At 38.8% G+C, this 22190-nt stretch overlaps 1 protein-coding gene across 50 annotated transcripts in view; it reads right to left on the bottom strand.

The window, feature by feature from the left end:
- LOC124129002 (C2H2 finger domain transcription factor mtfA-like) overlaps positions 1–21588 on the bottom strand; it is a 108067-nt gene extending 86479 nt beyond the window's left edge. For 9 of the 50 annotated variants that reach the window (XM_046492800.2, XM_046492761.2, XM_046492634.2 and 6 more), the window contains exon 1: positions 20312–21586. In XM_046492800.2, the coding sequence (XP_046348756.1) occupies positions 20312–21212 (901 nt within the window). In that variant the 5' untranslated portion in view covers positions 21213–21586. The other 41 variants (XM_046492502.2, XM_046492510.2, XM_046492516.2 and 38 more) reach the window with 24 other exon arrangements.
- Positions 21589–22190: the final 602 nt, after the last annotated feature.

Below are 22190 nucleotides of genomic sequence, written 5' to 3'. Positions count from 1 at the left end.
TTCAAGGTCAACAAAATGTAACAGGTACAAGGTCAGGCAAAAAATTATCTCCAGGAGCATACAATGACAAATCAGTTATCTTTCGTTGCTGCCCAATACAGTAATGACATCAAGAAACATCACTTGTAGCCTAATGGGCTATCAAGAAATAAACTCAAGTGGCCAGAACCTTGGAAGATAGACCTCCCAAACTGAAACAATTTGGAACAAGAATAAAACACCTTTTTCAAACATATTTCTAGCTGTATTTTAAGCTGGATAAAGGAACTTCTATTTATTTGTAGATTACAATGTGGTAAGATGTTATCACATTGACAAGATGAACGAAAGTTGAATGAGGTTAAAATGTGCAAGCAAACTTATCTCAAGGATGTATTATCAGCCATACTTCTTTGTTCAACCTGACCCCTCTTACAATCAGACAACCTTAGACTGATAAGAATTTTAATAGCCACAGCGATTCGCTCTACTGTTCGTTTTGCACACTGCTCATGGTATCCATGATTTCAAACATCAGACCAATGGACCAAAAATCAGAACACATCAAATATACACACTATCCATTTCCAAAATGTTCGGTCAACATAGCAGGAAGTTTACATTCACTGCATTTGTTGCTGACTTTCCTTCAGCGCTGCACACAACTGGCTTTTTCTGAGATGTGCCGTGAGACTAGTTCTGTATTTATACGTCTTTCCACAGACGCAAGAGAAGCTGATGCCTTCATGGACACTCTCCATGTGGTATATTCTAGCTACATGGTTCATGAATATGCGATCACATTTTGAACATGGATAGGAACCCTGAGGCCAGACACCTGGACTAGACCTTTGTCTTTGGGAAGACACTCCTGCATAAAGTCTATCAACTTGCGCATAACCTCCATTACCATGACAATCTGAAAACAACAAAAACAGGGATTCAAGTTCACCTCAACACTCTCCACAAAACTAAGATGTCAATAGGTATTCGCACCTGCAAATTTCAAGATCTTGACAACTTCTCAGCTTCTTTGTAAGCTGCACATTCCTTACTGCGCCTCAGATGAGTTTGCAAACCAGTTCTATATTTATAAACCCTTCCACAAACACAAGTAAAACTTAAACCGTGATGAACAGACTCGACATGAAACAGTCTCGCTGCATATGTCATGAACACTCTACCACATTCAGAGCAAGGGAGAGATCGACTAGAGTTGTTGCAGTAGTTTCCAGGAGCTTGACCAGAGAATCCACCAACGTATCTACTTTCTTCAACTGAAAGCCCTTGATCCTGTAAATCTGGAAGCAGGAAAAGGCTTCATTTACTGAGAAATCCTGCTTGGGCTCAAAAGGGCATGTTCATTGGTAAGACTTCTGGCTATTTCTGAACATTACACACTGCGCACTCTTTCGGAGATGAGCGTTCAAGCTGGTTCGGTAGGTATATGTTTTCCCACAAACACAAGGAAAAAGTTTCCCTTCATGCTTAGATTCGATGTGAAACAATCTAGTGCAATAGTTTGTGAAAATTCGATCACACTTGGGGCATGGATACACACCAATGCTAGTATTTTGATGTGGGTTTTGTTGGTGTCGTCTCGACATGTCCACACCAGCTTGTCCATAAGCACAAAATCCTGAAAGCAACAAAAGACTCGTTCTAGATCATGCTCATATGGCAATCTCTCATTTCATGCACAGTAGACATAAATAAGCAGGCCCAGTAAGTCAATTTGACTTGTATCCAATCCTTAATCATATAAATCAGAAAAACAGTAGCCCTGATTAATCAAACACAAGACATTTATAGGAACACCTTCAAAAGTGTAATGTGTTTGTAGGCACTTCTTGGTAAAGAAACATTCCAGTAAAATGCTCAAAATATACACATAACCCTTGTCAGACTCAAAAACATAGGAAAATATCCAAAATATCTTCATGGATTTATGCAGGCGACCTTTTTACTGTTTCTACTGCAGTCGTCACCATCATAAACAAGGTGTTCACATTAATGCTTGTTGATCCAATTTAGCTGCATTTTTATAGGCTGCACAAACGGGACTCTTCCGGAGATGTGTCTGCAAACCAGTCCTGTACTTATACACCCTGCCACAAACACAGGAGAAGACCAAGCCCTCATGAACCGATTCCATATGAAACTGCCTAGCCATATAGTTAGTGAACACTCGTTCACACTTCGAACATGGATATTCATTCTTTTTAATCTGTCTGCTATCAGAAATGTGGGATGGTTGTGCAACTGGTTTTCCCATAAAGTAACTAGAGCCTTGAAAAGATCTGCTGTAGTCCCCACCACCTGAAAGCAACAAAAAGGTTCCAATTCAGTCCACTATTGAAACACAATCCAGACATAACTAAAGTGCCCATTATACTTGGACTGGGGCAATTTCAAAATTACTACCCCGGAACCTGACCCTACCTGGTACCTGCTGTTGGTCCCAAGAATACAAAAAGTCCTGGGAATTTGTTTACGAGAGCCCTGGCAAAAACTATTTAGATACGCATATAAAACTATCTGGTCATGCAGACAGTGAAACCGACTGAAGCCTTATCCTTATTCAAACATATAAAAGTCAGAAAGAAATATGATCATTAGTGACTGGTGAAACCATGAAGTTTTCTTGTTATTTAAGAATAAACTGTAAATCGTGAAAGTCATGTATCTCCAAAAGAATGCAACCGCTGGCCCCCAGCCAAAAATGCGACTCAATATGAATGCAACATGGTACATGGCCCTTTTCTGTCACCAATCGTATGTGAGCCGGCCACAAATGCAAGTTAAACACTATCCATCATCATAAAACAGATCTAATAAGGTAAGACCTTACTGAGCTTAGAATCCATTACTGTGGCGAACTATAACTGTTGCTTGCTTCCGCACAAAGCTTGCTCTGTCTCAAGTGCTTGTGTAAGCTAGTTCTGTATTTGTACACTTTGCCACAGACACACGTAAAACTGCGTCCTTCGTGCACCGATTCCATGTGAAACAACCTCCCCACATTTTTGGCAAACACTCTATCACACTTGGGGCAGGGAAACAAAGCTTGTTCAGCGCCACTTTCAGCCAAAGTTTGAAGATGCTGACTGACAGAGGTGCCATCATAGTAACTATCATCAAGGACTGAGCCGTGATAACCACCATAATCTGAAACCAACAAAAACTCTAATTGAGACCGCAGAGCACTTCACACCAGTTTCACATATCAGAACGTGCAAGACAAAATTCAATATGCAAACAACAAACATTAGTTTTCAATTGCTTCATAAACAGAGTATCTCAAGAAGGAGTGGGCTTGTCAAGTCAATATTTTCAGCAATAACAGTTGGAGACAGGGGCTTGCCTTTAATACTGTACAAGGTGGGCCAGTCAAACGTGTGGTCCCAATGAACAACCATTCCTCAAACTGGGAAACAACAATATCTGCAACAGTTTGTACTAGTGAGGGAGTGAGTTGGGTTTAACACTGCTTTTAACAGTATTCCAGTCATTTCACGACGTGTCAGCTTAATGTGGGAGGAAAGCCCAAAGTGATGCAGGTCTCCGACGTTTACCACTTCAGTGAAACCCACGAGCACGAGTATGGTGCTGACAAACCTAGAAACAAAATCGGGGCGAACCGGGTTTCGAACCCACAATCTTTAGGTTTCTGGCGTGTCCAAGGGATGCACAGCAAAACATGGCGCCTCAGATGACTGAGCCTCCCGTGGCCCCCAGTTTGAACTAATATTAATGCCCCAAAAGTTATTTCTGTATGAAGGGGTTGCAATGTCTTTTACAGCCCCCATTCCTGCAAATGTAAGATGATGCCAATATGTACGTCTGCTGTCAGTGCACCATGAAGCCATGATTCACCATACTACAAAATGCGATTTCTACAAGAAGTAATCACCTGCATCAAATGTCTGTCAAGTTTGATTGAGTTTAGTGACGGTCCATATGTTTTTCAGGATTATTCGACATCTGCATCACAACACAACGTTTCTGATGTCTCTGCAAGCCTGTTCGGTACTTATAAACCTTTCCACAGTTACACATAAAGACGACCTGGTCGTGAACAGTCTCAACATGATAGACTCTTGCAACATAGTTCGTGAACACACGGTCACACTGTGTGCAAGGGAAACCACCAACATTCAAAGCATCTCTCGAATAACCAGAACTGGGCTGCCCACTGTAGGGATATGTACTTGTGTAGCTTTGAAAACCTGAAAGCAACAAGAAAGCTTGCTCTAGTTCAATGACATGACTTTATTACATAGTACGTTGCAAATTTGATTGTGTTGCAAATACCAAGGTATGAGTGCTGAAGGGACAGAAGGCAAACAAGGTCATATCCAGAGGTTGAACGTCAGAAAAGGTAAGATCATCAACTATCAGCCTTTCCTATCAAAATGCAGTTTTGCAGTGTTCATGCAATTCATGGAGCATTTAATACATCGGCATGTGCATTGTCTCTCACACAACTTCAACCACTGTATGATCATCTCAAAAAACAAAATCTAGGTTAATTCAATTTTTTTTATTATGGTCTTCAACAAACTTGTTCAAGGAATAATTGAGATTCACTGACACGAGTACCTTCAGAACCACCTTCCACGACCAAAGCCTGATGGAACTGAGAAATACATTGGTATGTCAACATTCCAGTACATTTCTGCATATTCTGATCCCTGAAAGTCTGTTCAGTTTAGGACATGTACTCATTCTGAATGTCAAGGACTTCTAAACATAAATGAAACATCAAGGTCTTGATTCATCCAATGCCCTTTTAGCAAAGGCACAATCCACATTCTGTCTCAGATGTCTTTGTAAACCAGTTCTGTATTTGTACATCTTCCCACACACACATATAAAAGTCATTTCCTCATGAACAGTCTCCATGTGATACTTTCGTGTCTTGGGATTCATAAATACACGCTCACATTCGGAACATGGGAATGAGCCTTTCCCTTCAGTCTGGAAACCCTGAACAAAGTCCTGATTGTAGGCCAAGCCTGAATAGCCTCTACCCTCTACTTGACTAGAAAATCGCTCATCGGGATAATCTGAAAATAACAAAAAGTCTAGGTCTATTTCCTTCCAATGCTGAATCAACTTAACAGGAACATGTTCTCCAAGGTGTTTCTAAGTCATGAGGAATTGAGGAGTAGAGTCGCAAAATATTCCTGCTCACACCATGTATTTGAAATAATGATGCTCAATTTTCTGGGCAGTTCCGTGTCAGGATAACAGACATGGCAACCAATCTAAGACTCCTGGAATGCCCCAATTTTCACCATCACAATATGCACAGGTACTTGGTCAACAAGAATGAATCCTTTTCCCACAATGCCAAGCATTGAAATATAAGAAAGGAATCACCTTCACAAATTTAAATGGCAATCACTTCGATGCCTTTTCAAATGAACATCCACTGTTGCCCTGTCCAATCTGTAAGTTGATACAACTACCAAAGCATAACTTGTGACAGAACCTCTCCCTGAACAACTGCTTGAAAAGAACCTCAACCATCGAGATCAGAACAGTTGTCGGTTTAAGTGAAACACAACACCCAGCTGTACATGTTTGCATTTAGCCGCATCTTTGAAGGTTTGAATTCTTAAATCATACATGCTTTTTCTTAGCAGCACATAATGGACTGGTTCTCATATGCCTCTGAAGACCAGTTCGAAATTTGTATACTTTTCCGCAATTACATGAGAAATCAATTTGTTCGTGTACAGTTTCAATATGGTAGCGCAATGTTCGGTATTTAATGAACACTCTACCACACTCTGTGCATGGGAAAGTCCTAATTTCTTCAGAATGACGGCATGAGCCCGAATATAATCCTTGGTTCATACTGTACAACACTCGTTCCCCTCGCTCATCTATTTCCAAAAGAGCATTGCGTGGACCGTGTTGGAAAGCACTCCCACAACCATCAACATCTGAAAGTAAGCAAAAAGTGGTCTTGTATTGACATTTTCCCTTGTAAAAAATATTGGTCCACTTCATGTTGAGCAAAATCATAAAACTGAATAATCTGTCTCCAGTACAGAACCATCGTTTCTTGAGATCACCAACCTTGAAAAACATAGCCTCACTTTTAAAGTAAAACTTTTTCAAGGGTAAAACACAAGGAACAACAAGACTTATTTTCAAATGTTTACTTACAAAAGGAATGGCATAAAATACACTTTGTATGTTGCGCAATGCTAAGTAGAGTCAACATGGCAATGATTATGCCTCAGAAACATATCACAACGTTTAGTTGTGTCAGATCGTTACCACATAAGACAAGAACTGACAATACACAGGTAAAATATCAAACATGTAAATTGCATTGAAAGGATTTCTGTATCACTTCACACCACACACACCAAAATACAGCTGTGTGGAGTAGGATGCACATAAAACATGCAGACAATGAGTTATGATTTTCTTTCCCCTCCGCAACTCAACAAACAAGTGAGTGAGTGAGTGAGTTGGGTTTAACGCCGCTTTTAACAGTATTCCAGTCATATCACGGCGTGTCAGCTTAATGTGGGAGGAAAGCCCGAAGTGATGCAGGTCCCAGACGTTTACCACTTCGGTGAAACCCACGAGCACGGGTATGGTGCTGACAAACCTTGAAACATAATCGGGGCGAACCGGGCTTCAAACCCACAATCATAGGTTTCTGGCGTGCTTAAGGGACGCAACTCTGCACAGCAAATCGCTGCGCCTTAAACGACTGGGCCACCCGTGCCCCCTCAACAAACAAGATATTAGAATATATTATCCCTGGTACAATACTTTCATATGTAATTTCTTCCGATCATTTGACTAAAATTCTTTTGAGTTTTTTGTAATAAAACTGGTAGATCACAGTAGAAAAAGTGTGTTGATTGAAACAAATTCTGAAGCCTACGTAAGCTAAAGATAAAAAATATAACCATCATGATTTCAAAAGATTTCAGGTTGTACATTAACATTAAAAATGAGCTCTGTTCACATTAAGAAACATCTGACACAACTTCTGATGCCTGAGCAAGCCAGTTCGGTAAGTGTAAACCTTTCCACAGATACAAGAAAATATTTTGTTATTGTGAATAGCTGCCATATGGTTCCATCGAGCTCCAGTATTGGAGAAGACCTTATTGCACACATTACATGGGTGAGTGCCCTGCCTAGGTAAGTGACCAATACTGCTAGCAGTTTGAAAGGCTTCAGTGGGATCAACTGAGGTTCTGTAACCACGATAACCTGAAAGCAACAAAAAGTCAGTTCTAAATTTCTTCAATACATGAACTTGTCATTCAAGTGGTTCTCAGGTTTACTATCCCAAAATAATCGTTCAGACTGTTAACAAGTTGGTCTGAAACAAGGACCATTTTAAACAGATCATGATACAGTATATCTGTCTTTTTGTTGAAACAAACAGGCTGTGATTGCCTATTTGACAATAGTTTTTAAATATCACTTTACTGGTACATACATATCCTACCAAAAACATTCACGGGGAATTCAGGGATGCTACTGGCTCAAAACTGTTCAGGACACAGTTGGGATTATGCAAGTCAATGACAAAATTGGACTGAAGACTAAAGAACTACAATGTAATCAGTTCCTTGACTTAAAGAGTTTTCCTAACACACAAGTCATTCAAGTAGACAAAGTAGACAAAGAAGACAGCACACAGTGATCAGAAGACGGACAAACAGGTGTTTACTGTTGACCGTTATGCCATGACGATTATTTATTCCCTTTTTAACTCGCACCAGAATCCAAAGACATAATGAAGACGTTGCAAGATTTCTGGTGCCGCATAAGTCCAGTTCGGTACGAGTACACTTTCCCACATACACAACGGAAATTGTTATTCTCATGAATGGCCTCAATATGATTCCATCGAGCACTTTTATTTGAAAATGACTTTTCACACTGCGGACAGGGGTATAATCTAAGGTGGCTTTCTTCAGCAAAGGAACTGTCTTGGCCTCTATCAAAATGCTCTTCCCTGATGCTAGTTGCAGAAAAATTTGGGTGTGCAAAACTGAAGCGACTATGACTGGCGGCCATTATCCTTTGATCATTATCGTACCCTGCCATAGAACGTCCAAAACCTGAAAGAAACAAAATTTAGATCTTAAATGACAAGATCTTTTAAGCTTCAGTAAACAAATTTCAATGCATTCTATTTCACCTAGATTGATCTCTGTGACTAAAGTCATGTTGTGTTACAAAAGAGTATACGACCCATTCAAAACCCTTAGTCTTACCATAGACGACTGGAGTGAGTAAAGCCATCACACAAATGTGAACAATGAGAAAACAACAGAATAAACCTTTGAGTTTAGTGAAACTTGAAACTGTCTTGGGATGCAGGACTTTATCAGTACAATTACAAGGGTGTCCGTATCATGGAACTGATTCACAATTAATATTGGACTAGCAGCGTATGTAGTATTACTGTAATCGACGTAATAAGCGCCCATGGCGCTCTCAAAATTAGAAATAGGGGACTCTTATTAGAATATTATTTTGGTGGGGGAAAAAACAGAGCTGAAAGATCGTAAATTTTGTGGTTTATGCTGACAGCCTGAAATGTTTATATATGACAGATATTTTTCCAGAATTTAACACGCATATAACACACGAGTGCATATTATAAACAAAGAAATAAGTCATGTGTACACTGATCAATTCTAAGGCGTGCTAATTGGGATTGTTCACTAGCCAATATATTAGCAAATATCGCCGTGGGCGCTTATTAGAGCAGGGTGCTCATTACATCGAATATGGTAATGCACTTTCGGAGACATGTCCATGTAATGTTTCACTCTCAGACTTGCGAACAAGAGCTCTATGAATCCTCTTACCAACTTCAACTTACAAGATCATCATTTAGGTTGTGCATCGGTTTGACTTTTGTTTTCTTGAAGTGAAAACAAACTACAATTTTTCTGATGCCTAAGAAGTCCTGGTCTGTATGAATACTGTTTCCCACAAACACAGGTCAGATTTACTTTCTCATGGACACACTTGATGTGATACCATCTAGAGTTTGCATTGGAAAAAACTTTGTCACACTTAGAACAAGGATAAGACCGATTTCTTGTTTCACCAGGCACATGAAATGATGCATATTCTAACTGCTGATTGGACATTCTCCTCACATTCAGGGCACCAAAAGAATGGTTAAATCCACCCAAGCTCCAATAAGCATGATTATCTGAAAATAGCAAAAAAATTCTTTTCACATCCTGTTCAACAAATACCACCAATGTTACTTAATCTAATTCAAGCAATTTTTTTTTACATAGTTACCGAGCTTCTACAGGAACATGAGCATACAACCAGTTTTGCAAGTTGAATTGCCAAACAAAAGGCTTCCCAATAGACACAAGACTTCAATTTCAGAACCAGGGACAGGCTACGATTCAGAAAACCAACTGAAAACCAAATTTTCAAGCACACCAGTCTGTGCAAAAAAACGTTTGAGTCGACAAGCCTGAGCTTGTATTTTCAGTCGATTTTAGACTTAGTATATGGAGCTGATCTTACTAGAGAGAAGCTTTGGACAAGTGGATAAAGTAGGAGACCGGCACCATCACTGCTTAATACCAAACACTCGTATATCCTTGCACATCAGCCATCAAATTACTAATAGTTTACATTCCTCCGAGAACAAAACCGTGAATATATTTGGAATTTATCACTTGGCATGTTCAACAACTATCATGTCACTTTCCATCCTTCAGAGTTCAAGGGTCCTGCAGCAGGCTGATTAATCAGTGCTACTCTACAGTTTTTCTGATGCTTCAACAATCCTGGTCGGTATGTATACACTTTGCCACAAACACAAGCAAAGCTGACATTCCGGTGAATAGCTTCAATATGATTCCTCCTAGCTGTAGTGTTAGAAAACACCTTCCCACATTCCGTGCACACAGAACCAGAAGGTCTTAAACCAGGGTTTGAAAAGTTTAAACGTCTGTGATACAAAGAGTCAGCAAAATAGGAAGCAAGTTTTGTCTTGTACATCCTGTCTGCCCATGACTGACTAGTATTATGTCCCTGGTCAAGACCTGAAAGTAACAAAAATCTTATCAGCTCCAATCCATCTTGTCGCTTTTTAACTTAAAATCAGGAATGTATGTATAATAAAAACAGATATTAAATTGTAGGCAGAAAATGCACAACTTATGCAGCATAGTTGTTATTTACATTTCTTGGTGTCCGTGTTTCAGAAGTTTCATACCTGTGAAGAACCAGGGTAGAACCCGTAAAAGGCGACTTCACATTGTTAGGCTAAAACTACCATAACTGTTATCTTTACCAGTGTCCCAGAAATCAATTTTGTGTGGCATCAAACCTGAGTCCTTGTGACAAGTGAACGCACCAACCACTATCCTTCTTCAACCTTATTTTGATATGTAGTGATGGACGATCGAAAGCCTTACACAGGTGTACGTCTTGTTATCTCTAAGTGTCTCAAGTTTACAGGGGTGCAATTCAACATGACAGATTTTCTTTCCCAAACAGTGAAAACATACAACAGCCCACAGAAGCATGAAATTCTAACTGCCCTTAGGATAACGATAATGTTAAGCAAACTTACATCAGCAGGCAATGCCAGTTTGAATAGCTGCTATAATGACAGGATTAGTGAGTGTCAAGTTTGAAGACCTAAGACAACCTGACTACAGGTCTTCTGGTGTTTTATCAAGCCTGGATGATATATGTACGTCTTCCCACAAACACATGTGTATTCCACCTTATCATGAATGGCTGCTATATGATTTCTCCTTGACCTTGTGTTAGCAAAAACTTTGTCACACTGGGCGCAAGGCCAAACTCGCTTCTGGGTTCCACCAGAGAGATCTACATCAAGCATATCCAATGTCCCCAAGGGAGGCCCTAAGTGGGACATAGACAATTGTCTTGTGTTGCCTAGGAATAAATTTGGCATGATATGATTGCTTGAATATCTTCCTTGTTCACATTGTGTTAAAGATTGTCCAAATGAACTCCCATGATAATCTGAAAGGAACAAAAAAATAAGAATTGACTCGTGACTTGTTCCATACATATTGTGGATATATATCACTCGATATATTTTAGAAAAATGACCTCCATTTGTGCTGAATTTATCCACTTTGTGGGGATACATTCCCTGGTCCACAGAACTTTGACACTGTGCTGTAACTGAGCTTAGTTCTAGCATGTCACTGTCCACTGATATTTCATCTAGCAAGGCAAACTTCAATAAGTGGTTCCTCATTTAGACACACGTATCCAGGCAGTGAAGGAAATGAAAACCTGATGTAAATCTTTCAATGACTTTTATTCAGATCATTCACGTTACATATAATTCTTCAGAACATACATTTGTATTCATGATGTACATACACAATGTCCCTCACAAGCCTCGCAACTGAACTGTAAAAAAATAAATGGCCAGTGCAAGAGAATAACCAATCAACATTATCTGCAGAAACAGATTCCATTTGGCGTTAAGGAAAGGAATGGACCACTTATGTGAATGATCACTTAATGGGTAGGGCAGGGATAAACATAAAAACTGAGCCACTGGGCATGTACTTGCAAGTCATTTGTCACACTGGGTAGTGATCGTTTTCTTTAGGTATTTAATATATTCTTACTTCTTTGGGTCCAGTCTATTGGTTCTTTGGGTCCAGTCTATTGGTTACTTGGTAACACCCTAAGAGTAGACACTTTTAATAACAATTCTCCTAACTTGTTGTTTCAGGTCACTTCTAATTTTTGAGAGCTGACACAAGTGTGTAGCAGGTTGTACAAGTTCACAACAGTGACATAAAGGTCTAACAATAAGTGACATGTAGCACCTGTTTTATGAATTATTCACTGCGGAGGAGTTCATGTATGTGACAATAAGAGTTGGAAGCGGTAAGGACTCACTGGGTAATTAAGAAGTGTCATATTGTTTTGTTTTTAAAAATGTTCATGCATACTTGTACACAAGTAACTCAAGATTAATCTGTTAATTGCAACATATTTTGTGTCTTATTTTATTTTTATGTTATTTTGGGGGGTGGGAGGGGGAGGGGGAGCTCTGAGGGGGATTATTTGATATACATCCTGCTTTGAGAACATTTGGAATATTTGTAATAATGTTTATCAAGTAAATGAAAATTGATTATTTCAAGTCCAACTTTTAAATCCCAAATAAGAGAAAACTCCCTTTGGCATCAATCAACCACAAAACCCAGAAGCTGTCCAATTATGTCATAAGCCGGCAACCTACTATTGTAGCCATTTATCCACTGAATACAACAAATTATGCTTCTTAATTATCCTAGTGGAGTTTACTCGCAATATAGATTTGACATGCTCGAAGGTGCTTAAACAAGCCTGGCTGATATTTGTACACCTTGCCACAGATACAAGAAAATGTCTTTTTCTCATGAACAGATTCCACATGGTACTTTCTAGCATTTGGAGTTGCGAATGTTTTGATGCACTCGACACAAGGATATTTTATTTCTTGGTTCGCTAGAGAAGAAACCTCTGTCTGAAGCCTATGAAGCAGAACATTCTGATCAAAGTCAAAGCAGAAGTTTTGAGGAGGATTTGTAAGAAGCTGCTCTTGCTTAGCGGTCCTCCAGCTACTTTCAGGCACAGTTACAGAAGTGGCAGCTTTGTTTCCACCCAAACAACTCGTACCTGAAAGTAACAAAAAGGCTGTGCTAATTTGCCTAAGTTTCACTGACAACTGAAGATTCAAAGATAGTTGATGTCTTTCATAAACTTAAGTACACAAGCCATTAATGTACACAAGACCAGCATGTATTGTCATACCAACAAATAGGTCTTGGGTTGCTTTCACTCTAAGAACAGGTCACAAGTTGTCTAAACAAATCCTGAAGATATGCTGAAGCCTTGCAGAATAACAAATACCAACGCAATAAGTGCCCAGGGCTCTCTCAAAAATAGAAACAGGGGGCTCTTATCAGAATATAGTTTTGTTAAGAAAGAAAAACAGCTGAAAGATCGTTAATATTGTGGTTTATGCTGACAGCCTAATATGATATAAAAGAAAAGTCTGTGCGTATTATACACGACAGATATATTTTCCAGAATTTAAATGCCCATAATTAATGGTGCATATATCACACGAGTGCGTATCATGCACGAATAAATAAGTCTTGTGTACACTGATCAATCGGAAGGGGTGCTCATTGGGATTGTTCACTTGCCAATATATTAGCAAATATCCCCGTGGACGCTTATTAGATTGGGGCGCTTATTACGTCAAATAACAATAAGAGTTGGAAGCGGTAAATGTGCGACTCTCAGCCAACCAACAAACGAACTCTTAACAAGATAAATCTGGCAAGACAGAGAAGAGTCAACTATGCCACTTTTACCAATATAATAGAAACATCAAGGCACTGGAGTTGTCCAACATGAATGGTAACAAACGTAGGTTCTCTCCACTGGGCTTCACAATTGCATGGAACGATGTTAATGATATTAATCACTTGACTGTCTGGTCCAGACTCGATTATTTACAGACCGCTGTCATATAGCTGAAATATTGCTGAGTGCAGCGTTAAACAACAAACAACCAACCAATCCACTGGGCTTCACAACCCCCTGATGTCATATTCAGATTGTTATGCAAACTTTGTCCTTTTAAACCATTCATTTTCAATTGCTAGCTCTTCATATCTCAGAACAACGTGTGCATCACTGGTACAAATTCAGAGTGTATGAGACCTTTAGGGTGGTGGTGGTGTTACTCTGAGTGAATCTGTGTCAACTTAGTCTCCCTGCTCAATCTGAGCCTTGTACATAGAACATGATTTTCGATGGTAGAACAGTCCAGTTCTGTACTTGTATGACTTCCCACAAACACATACAAATGTAATGTTATCATGAATGGCTTCTTTGTGGTAGTTCAAAGCACAAGGATCTTGGAATATCTTTTCACACTTTGGACAGGGGTACTGCTTTTTAGGTGGTTTCAATTTAAATTTGTTGTGTTGCACAACAGAATTGTCCATAATATTCATGCACATGACTGGAGCAAAATTCTGAGCTTGAGCCAGGTTAAAAGACCAATCTTGTGAAAGTTTGTTCAGTCGTGCCATTTGGTGCTGATAATCTGAAACGCAACAAAAAGCTGCTTAATTGTTTCATCCATCCACAAATCTTCAGTTAGACGGGAGAAAATCTTAAACAACAAATTCAATCTATCAGGGAACTGTTTAACTTGGTGTTCGGTGTATAATGCAAGTTCTACGATGAGAGAGGAGACCAGTCCTGTATTTGTAGACCTTCCCACATTCACACTGAAATATCCTTTTATCATGAATAGCCTCCCTGTGATAAGCCAATGTTCCTGAATTAGTGAAAACTTTATCACACTGCCTGCAAGGCCAGATCGTTTTCTTGGGGCGACAAGGTTTGAGTTTCACCAAACCAGGGTAGCCTACAAAAGTGTTCACACTGAAGCCTACTCTGCCATGAGAAACATCAGAACCAGCCAGATTGCCTGAAGAATGGCTCAAAAAAGCAGAACTGCCATTTCCTGAAAGCAACAAAAAGGTTTCTGCTAGTATTCAGTATGAAAAAGTAGTTTTATTTGTTAAGAGAATAACCAATCAAATTTGTCAACGCCTTTATATTTTTGGTGGACATTGAAAAGCTACAAAAGTGTATGAATGTCTCCAGTAGAATAAAAACATGCAAAAACATTCCAAGAGAATGCAATTCCACTTGGTCTCACTTAACAATAATCATACTATCTCCAGTCGGCAGCATGACCTCTTCTACACATGCTTACTTTTACCACCAATCAGATGTCAGGTGAACATTCTAATCAGCCAATCAGCATTAGGCTTCTAAATTCTAAGCATGAGTGAGCAAAGCATTCAAACCAGTAAACCTGATTTCTTTATGTTGAAAATGAACTAAACCAACAAGTTCCGATAGAGGAAGTCCTTGTATATCTTACTGCGGACATTACATGCATCTCGTAGTTTCTGAGCTATGTGGCGTCTCAACCCCAAAAAGAAAACCATTGAAGGAATGGGTTAACATTTGTACAAATGGAATTTTCTGAAATAAGGTTTCAGAGCTACAGATCAGCACTGTATTTGCATAAAATACTATCCCCAAAATATTCATTACCCAATTACTTTCAATTAACTTGTGTACAGAAACTCATACATTAAATGAAAAACTCAAATGCATAAAAATAGCACACGTAAATACCCATTGAAGCTTTTTCAGGATGCGAACAAAGGAGCTAATTTCCGAAACACAATTATGACCTAATTTACTTTCCGAGTTAAGCCTATATATTTAGAAAAGTTCTATACATCTAAAACATTATTTCATTTTTTTTTTAATCTTAAAATGTTCACTAATTTGGGGGAAATCCCAGTAGTGTGATGAATAGATGAGTGAAAACATATTGGTAACCCAATGAAAAATGTAATAACCCAATTTAAATAGAAACCCTAGAGTGAAAAATCAATTACTCAAAAAGTTATCTGGAGCCCTGTTTTAAAAAATGGAGCTGAATCACTTTGGAAACCTGAAAACTGATTGGGACAAGGAGCAACGCGGTCATCGTTTAGCCATCGTCTGGCGGACACGTTTGTTCACAGTTCATGTAAAGTGATCTTCAAGGGAGCTTTCCTCTGATCTGGTACAGAGAGGTATAATCGAAGTAACAGATCTCATTTTAATGAGATTTGTTTCCACAATAATCCAACTGCTTGCACTTGAAGACAAATAAATCAGTAAGTTCACAACACTGACCAAGGTCAGATAATTGACAAGTGACGAAAACACTTCCATAATCATGATTGTACCAATCCGAATACCATACCAAAGCCACAAGCGTGCCTTGCCTTTATCTACTTAGATTTGAGTGAGTACACATCTTCAGATGGTGGCCTAAAACCGATTTGGAGTTAAACATCCTTCCACAAGGACAAGTCAAGATGTTCCTCTTGTGCAACACTTCTCTGTGATCAAGCATGGCGACAGAGTCATAAAAGACCATTGAGCACTGAGGACAAGGCCAGGTCATAGCATTGGAACATTCAGCTGCAGAATCATGTCTCAAGCCGATGCTTCCTCTCTCAAATCTGGGTTTAGTTCTGTAAACCCTTGAGGAGGAGGGTACAGAGCGGGAGGCACCTGGAAAGGAGAACAACCTCAGCTACAATGCCATTGTAAAACATTATGACAAAAAGCCAGGAAAAGACAATCTGGAGAGTGTGCTGGCTGGGTTTTTCACCATACCCTTGCAGCAACAACATTCCTTAACGAATACCAAGAAAGTGTGACAAACATAGCTATGCAGGTGTGAATCGAGGTCCTTGTGACTAACACACATAATTAACTATCAGGCATGAAATGCTTTTAACGTGGGGCTTACGAAAATTAGACAGTTATTAGAAAAGAAGGAGGATGCTTCAGTGGGTTCTGGTAAGATCAAGGACAACAACAATGAAAAATATCGAGCTCAAGTAAAAAGATCCTTTGGAAGAAACACTATACCTGAATACTAAATAAGATATACAATAGACCCTCTAGTGTCAAGTATCACAGCAATGACCAGGTGGATTGTGATATGTGCAAAAGTTGGCAATCCATGACATGGTGAATTCATAAGCTTGGTCTGTGACACACAAGTGTGGCACACTCACTTGTCAGAAGGAATGACATCCACACGGATGATGCGAAATGAGGGGGAAAATATCAGCGTTCACACATCAATTGTCACGAGACAGTTGATCTGAAATATCCATCTTTCCGTGGCGATCAAGATCCTTATCAAACAGCATGGTGCCAATTCTCTCATTCCCTGCCTTGACAACTTAAAAAAGGCAACTTCTTAATAATATACGGAAACAAGGCCTCATACCCCCTCAGCATGATCAATATTAATAACATGCTCACACTTCAAATTTGATGAAAATAACCCAATCAAGATTGCTTGGTTGGTTGTATTGGCCTTGGTTGGCACCTTTAACCTTGATACATGATGAAGTCCAAAGATTTTGACAAATGTGTCTACATCTGTATTCCACACAACTTCAGTTTCAACAGAAACCAGTGTAAACAAAAGCAACCGAAGTGTCACCACAGAGCTTAACTTTGCTCATTAGAATGCAAGCATCAGTATTTGTGACAATAGTGTCTCTTTGTCGTTGAAAACCGAAGTACAACATGTGCTATCTCAAATGAACTACACCCTCTATTGTAAAATGTCACAATATTGATAACAGAATCAACATCAATCACAAAATACCACTCTGGAAAACGGGTATCACTTCCTCGTAAATGCTCAATAATATATCAACATTGGGTACAACAAATTTCCTTACAATATTCAACCATGTTACATCTCTTGACATTTACAGAGGATAAAACGAACTCTCCCTTTCAACTCTGTCACTACAAACGGCTATTCAAATGAATATGGGATGACATCAGAATGTGAGAGAACAAATTTCCTAGCACTTACAGGAGAAATGACCGAAGTTGTAAAACAGTTGAATACAGTAAGATTATATAATGCTATCATAGTCATACACAATACTTCAATTTCATTAACAAATATGCAAAAAACCTTCTCTTCTAAATTTGTTCAGTCAATGAAATTGAAGTATCACACAATGACAAATCAGATATTTGTGTGTCAATGCATGCAAAACCCTATGTGTATTATAGGTCAAAGGAAAATTCTGCAAAGTAAGCCTGAATGTTTCCAAATAAAACAGACAAATTATCTTTATCATCTGTACTTTCCATATTTTGTGAAACCAATCACATAAAAGTTTCTAATATTTGATGTACCATAGTTGACCTAACAATACAATCTACAAAGAAACTAATCAATGCATCACTTTCTATGAACATTTAATGTTCAACAAATATCACAACCCTTTTCTATGACAAAGAAACGACTTAGGGAAGAACCATATGCCTCCTTGACCTTCTAAAATAAGTGATGTATGTGCTTAGCTCATGTGTCCAACTCAGGCTTGCATACGTCCAAGCTCCAAAGACTGAAGTGTGAATGATGTGTAAAAGACAAACAAGAGCCATCCATTCTTGCAAACTTTATTCCGTAAGCAGTGCATGTGTGTTCGTGTAAAAACCTTGGATATCTAAAACATTGTGGCATTATTGCGTCAAGTATGGTACATCAATAATTAAGATCTTAATTTGCAGTAATTTACCAATATTTTGACCTTGTCTATTGTTGATGAGATAGCCCAGGCCACAGTTGAATCAGGAAGCCAGTGTGTGGACTTACCTTGTGATGCCAGGAACCACGCCCCCTTCATCGCTGTACTGTGGCACTGGGTGTGTCAACATGGAAAGTGACAAGATGGATGAACTCTGATTTTATGACATTTCCCCTCTCTTTTTTTACTTTTCAGGTGTACATTAAAACCTAATATTTATTATCTATTCAGGCCAAGTTAGCATAACTTAAGCAAATCAAGTCTTTCCATCTTATTACTTAACTAAGTGCATGTATCTGTATGGCTGGTTGGTGCTTGAATTATTTTACTTTAACTTGAAAAAAGCACCAGAAAATTACTCCAGAGTTACTCATAATGCATGCACGTTTAATATATCTTTATTGAATCTGAGCCTGTGTTGGATCATTGACAGTATTATCATCAAGAATAAAGCTAGTACAGTTGGAAAAGACCAAGGGGGACAACTCTTGTGGGGGCTAAAACAGGAAGTCAATGTTGAAGCCATCTCTCAATGAGTGTGATGAAAAGCTTAAGTTAACTATCATTATCATTTCATGAAGCATACATGACATTTAATGCCAGTAGTTGATCACCCCCAATTAACAATGTTTGAAAGGACATCAATAAGAGATTCAACTGCCAATCACAGGCAGTGATAACATCCCTTTCAGGTTTCAGCAGAAATCACTGGGCTAGTTAACGTGCAGACAATTATAGTTCAAATTTTGAAGTGAAATTAAAAAACAATTTTAACTATAAAACAGCTATTTTTGCAGCGACATAAAAAACAACATCCATCAGTTGCTTCTGTGTGAACAAAAATAAGGATTATATAAAGTGATGTATACCGGTGACCTTTCACCCATCACAATGAAATTACCTGCATCTACTCAGAATTTAAAGGTCCAATTGCCATCAAATTTCAATTCAAGACACAGTATGAAAGTTGCACCTAAATTTTAAAAAAGAGGCAACCTTTACACAATGAATTGATTTTGTTCAATCATTTTGTTCAGTTCTGTCTGCACAACTCAGGAGATGTCAAAGATTCTTGATTACATACAATGATCAAGCACAGTTCAGATAATATAGAACTGCTGGTCACCATAAAAAGATCTAATTCGAAGAATCAAATCTAGTTCTGAAGAATTCTGCCAATAATCTGCCAAAATTAAACTGTTGAGAGACAAAATGTCACTAAAGGCTGGATTTTTGGATGAATTAAGTTCCCAATGGCCCGTGGCAGGTAGATCTTGCATCAGGCCCATAGCTTAGAATGTATATGGGTCCTTACGACCTGCAGATAATTTATGTGTCACTGTCTATTTATTTGTAGATATAAGCTGTGATATTTTAATGAGGACATGAAGAGTTTAGTCAGACCCTGCAGTTTCCATAGTATATGGGTCCTGCTGGCAGCCTGGCAAATTGTTTGATATCACACACTGAAGAATAGCATAAACATGATCTAAAACTGTTGTACTTCCAAGCTTATATACATTCCACACAGACAGTGTCTAAAATATAACATTTGAAGATGTACTGTCTAGCAAAAAGAACACCAGATTTTGTTCAGTGCAACTCCAAGAAGTAAACACTTTATCAAATCATATTACATTTATCTAAGTTCATCCGTTCTAGTCTATTCTATCTTGTTCAAAACAAGACTGTTTATCATTGTTACTAGTTTAAGCTATTTTGTAAGCTTACTTTTTAGCCATTCATAGTCAGAAATTCCAATCTTAGTTCCCTTGGCAGGCCAATTGGGGTTTTGTTTCATTTTTTTGCTAAAAATTGGCTTACATTATTGGGATGTTCTAACACTAGCCTTAGAGCAGGTCAAGATAAATCCCCGATATCAGAGAGATAATTAATAGTCTTTTGGTAAATTGCGCAACACTTCATTAAATTTCAAAGGACGTGTATGTCCAAGCTGTTCAGATACTAAACAATTGTGATAACTTCATGGAACTTGAATTGGATTTAGTTTTCATTTGGAGCACAGTGCACTTTTTATGAAGAAACCAGCAGTTCTGTAAAAATGTATTTCAAATGATAATTACCGTCATTGCTGTAATCTGCTTCGTTATCATCGCCGTCATCGTTTTCATCTTGGAATACTAAAAAGTCATCTGCACTTTGGTCACCATATCTTGCTTGACTAGTACTGGGTTCGGCGTAATCTGGCACATGTGGAACGTTTTGATGGAAGGACGATGATGAAGAACCGGGTGATTGAGAATGGGATGATTGTGGATGAGAGAGTCGTTCTAGAGCTGCTTGGGACGTTTGCGTATGAGGTACATCTGATGAATAATCTATTTGCATGTATGGAGTCTCTTTCTTTGGCACAATATTATTAGGTTCTGGGTCAGGTTCTATTTCTATTAAATCTGGATCTTCAGGTTCTTGTTTCACGTTCACTTGAGAGTCATTTTTGGATTTTGACTGTTGAGAGTGGTTAGAAGGACTTGCACTGGCTTGAGAATGTGGACGACGATGAATAGCATGAACAGGTGATCTGGGTCTTGGAGACTCAGAAAAAGAAGTCCTACTGCTTTTAGAAGCTGGTTGTGGCATAGACACAGAACTTTCATGTAATCTTTTGGCAGGATTTGACAAATACACTGTTTGCTGCAATGTTTGTACTGTGGACATATTATTAGCATTGTAGTTATCATTGTCATTTTCTTGAGGCATTAATGTGCGGTCCACATCAAACACAGAGAGTTTTAATGTCTTACATTCACTCTTTGATATCATGCTAGCATTTGACGACACACCGTCCACTTTGAACGTTAGTTTGTTTGAGCGCAACACAACCTGCACACTGGCATCTTGCGTTGTGCCGTATGAGTTCACGGAAGCCGGAAATTCAACATTAGACGCCGGTCCTTTTTGAAGTGAGGAAAATATATTGCACAATTCCACAGGAATCGTGAACTCTAGTGTTTCAATAAACATGTTGATTATGCAGAAGACCACAACACTAATATCACAAACCGCTTGAATTATTCCGATTAATGAGAAGAGACGAGATCGGGATATCACCGGTGATGATAAAACCTCACGTTGTAGCTGGTCGCCATTGTTTGCCAGTTTCGAGCAGGTGCGCGTTCAGAAAAACGCTCTTCTTGACTTAGCCGAAAGCTTTGATTGGAAAGACTTCAAAAGCATACATTAAGAGTCCTTGATGTCTACTGAGTGTGTTGCAATGGAAATCGGCGACGAAATGGCTTCTTTCACGTGGCAAACTTAGGTGTAATCTTCTTCACTCGCACATTCAAATTTCACAATGGCGGAATCGTTGAGTCAATTAACATTCGGAGATCATCGGTAACGTCCGGCTCGCCCATACAACGCACAATGAAAGTGCGCCCGAACTGTTCCGAGTCACCTGCAAACGGAAATGAAAAGTATATTCCTTCCAACTAATTTAATATTTAGATAACGGCTTCAATAATATCACCGAAAGTGCAATATGAGGTTGTGAACGTAGGGTTTGGGGATGTCGTTTTTTAAAAACAACGTTGCCTTGTTTTCTTTTGTAAAACATAACTATATCTCGTAATCTCAACTTTTTTTTCTCGTAATTAAGACTTTATATAAAAAGACTGCTTTGAAGAATCATGTTATTATCAGCAGACGGACTCAAGAATTATACTTGAGAAACCTTCTCCACAAACTCGTAACAACGAGAGATAAGTTCGTAACTATTATAAATAATGTCGTAATTCCAAGATCTAATTTTATTTTTACCCAACGAAAATGGCAACACTAGGCTTTCATAGTTTCGGAAGAACAAGGCAAAAACAATAATGTGTCCTCGGATTCCACTAAATTAAATACATTGTTCGCTTGACTTCCTACTCTGTTGGGGGGGGGCACGGACGGCCCAGTCGTCCGAGGCGCCGCGATTCGCTGTGCAGAGTTGCGTCCCTT

The sequence above is a fragment of the Haliotis rufescens genome, unplaced genomic scaffold, assembly GCF_023055435.1.
Source record: "Haliotis rufescens isolate VD_foot unplaced genomic scaffold, xgHalRufe1.0.p SCAF_9, whole genome shotgun sequence".
Lineage (NCBI taxonomy): Eukaryota > Metazoa > Mollusca > Gastropoda > Lepetellida > Haliotidae > Haliotis > Haliotis rufescens.
The sequence above is the reverse complement of the archived record's forward strand: the minus strand, read 5'-3'. Positions and strand labels throughout refer to the sequence as shown.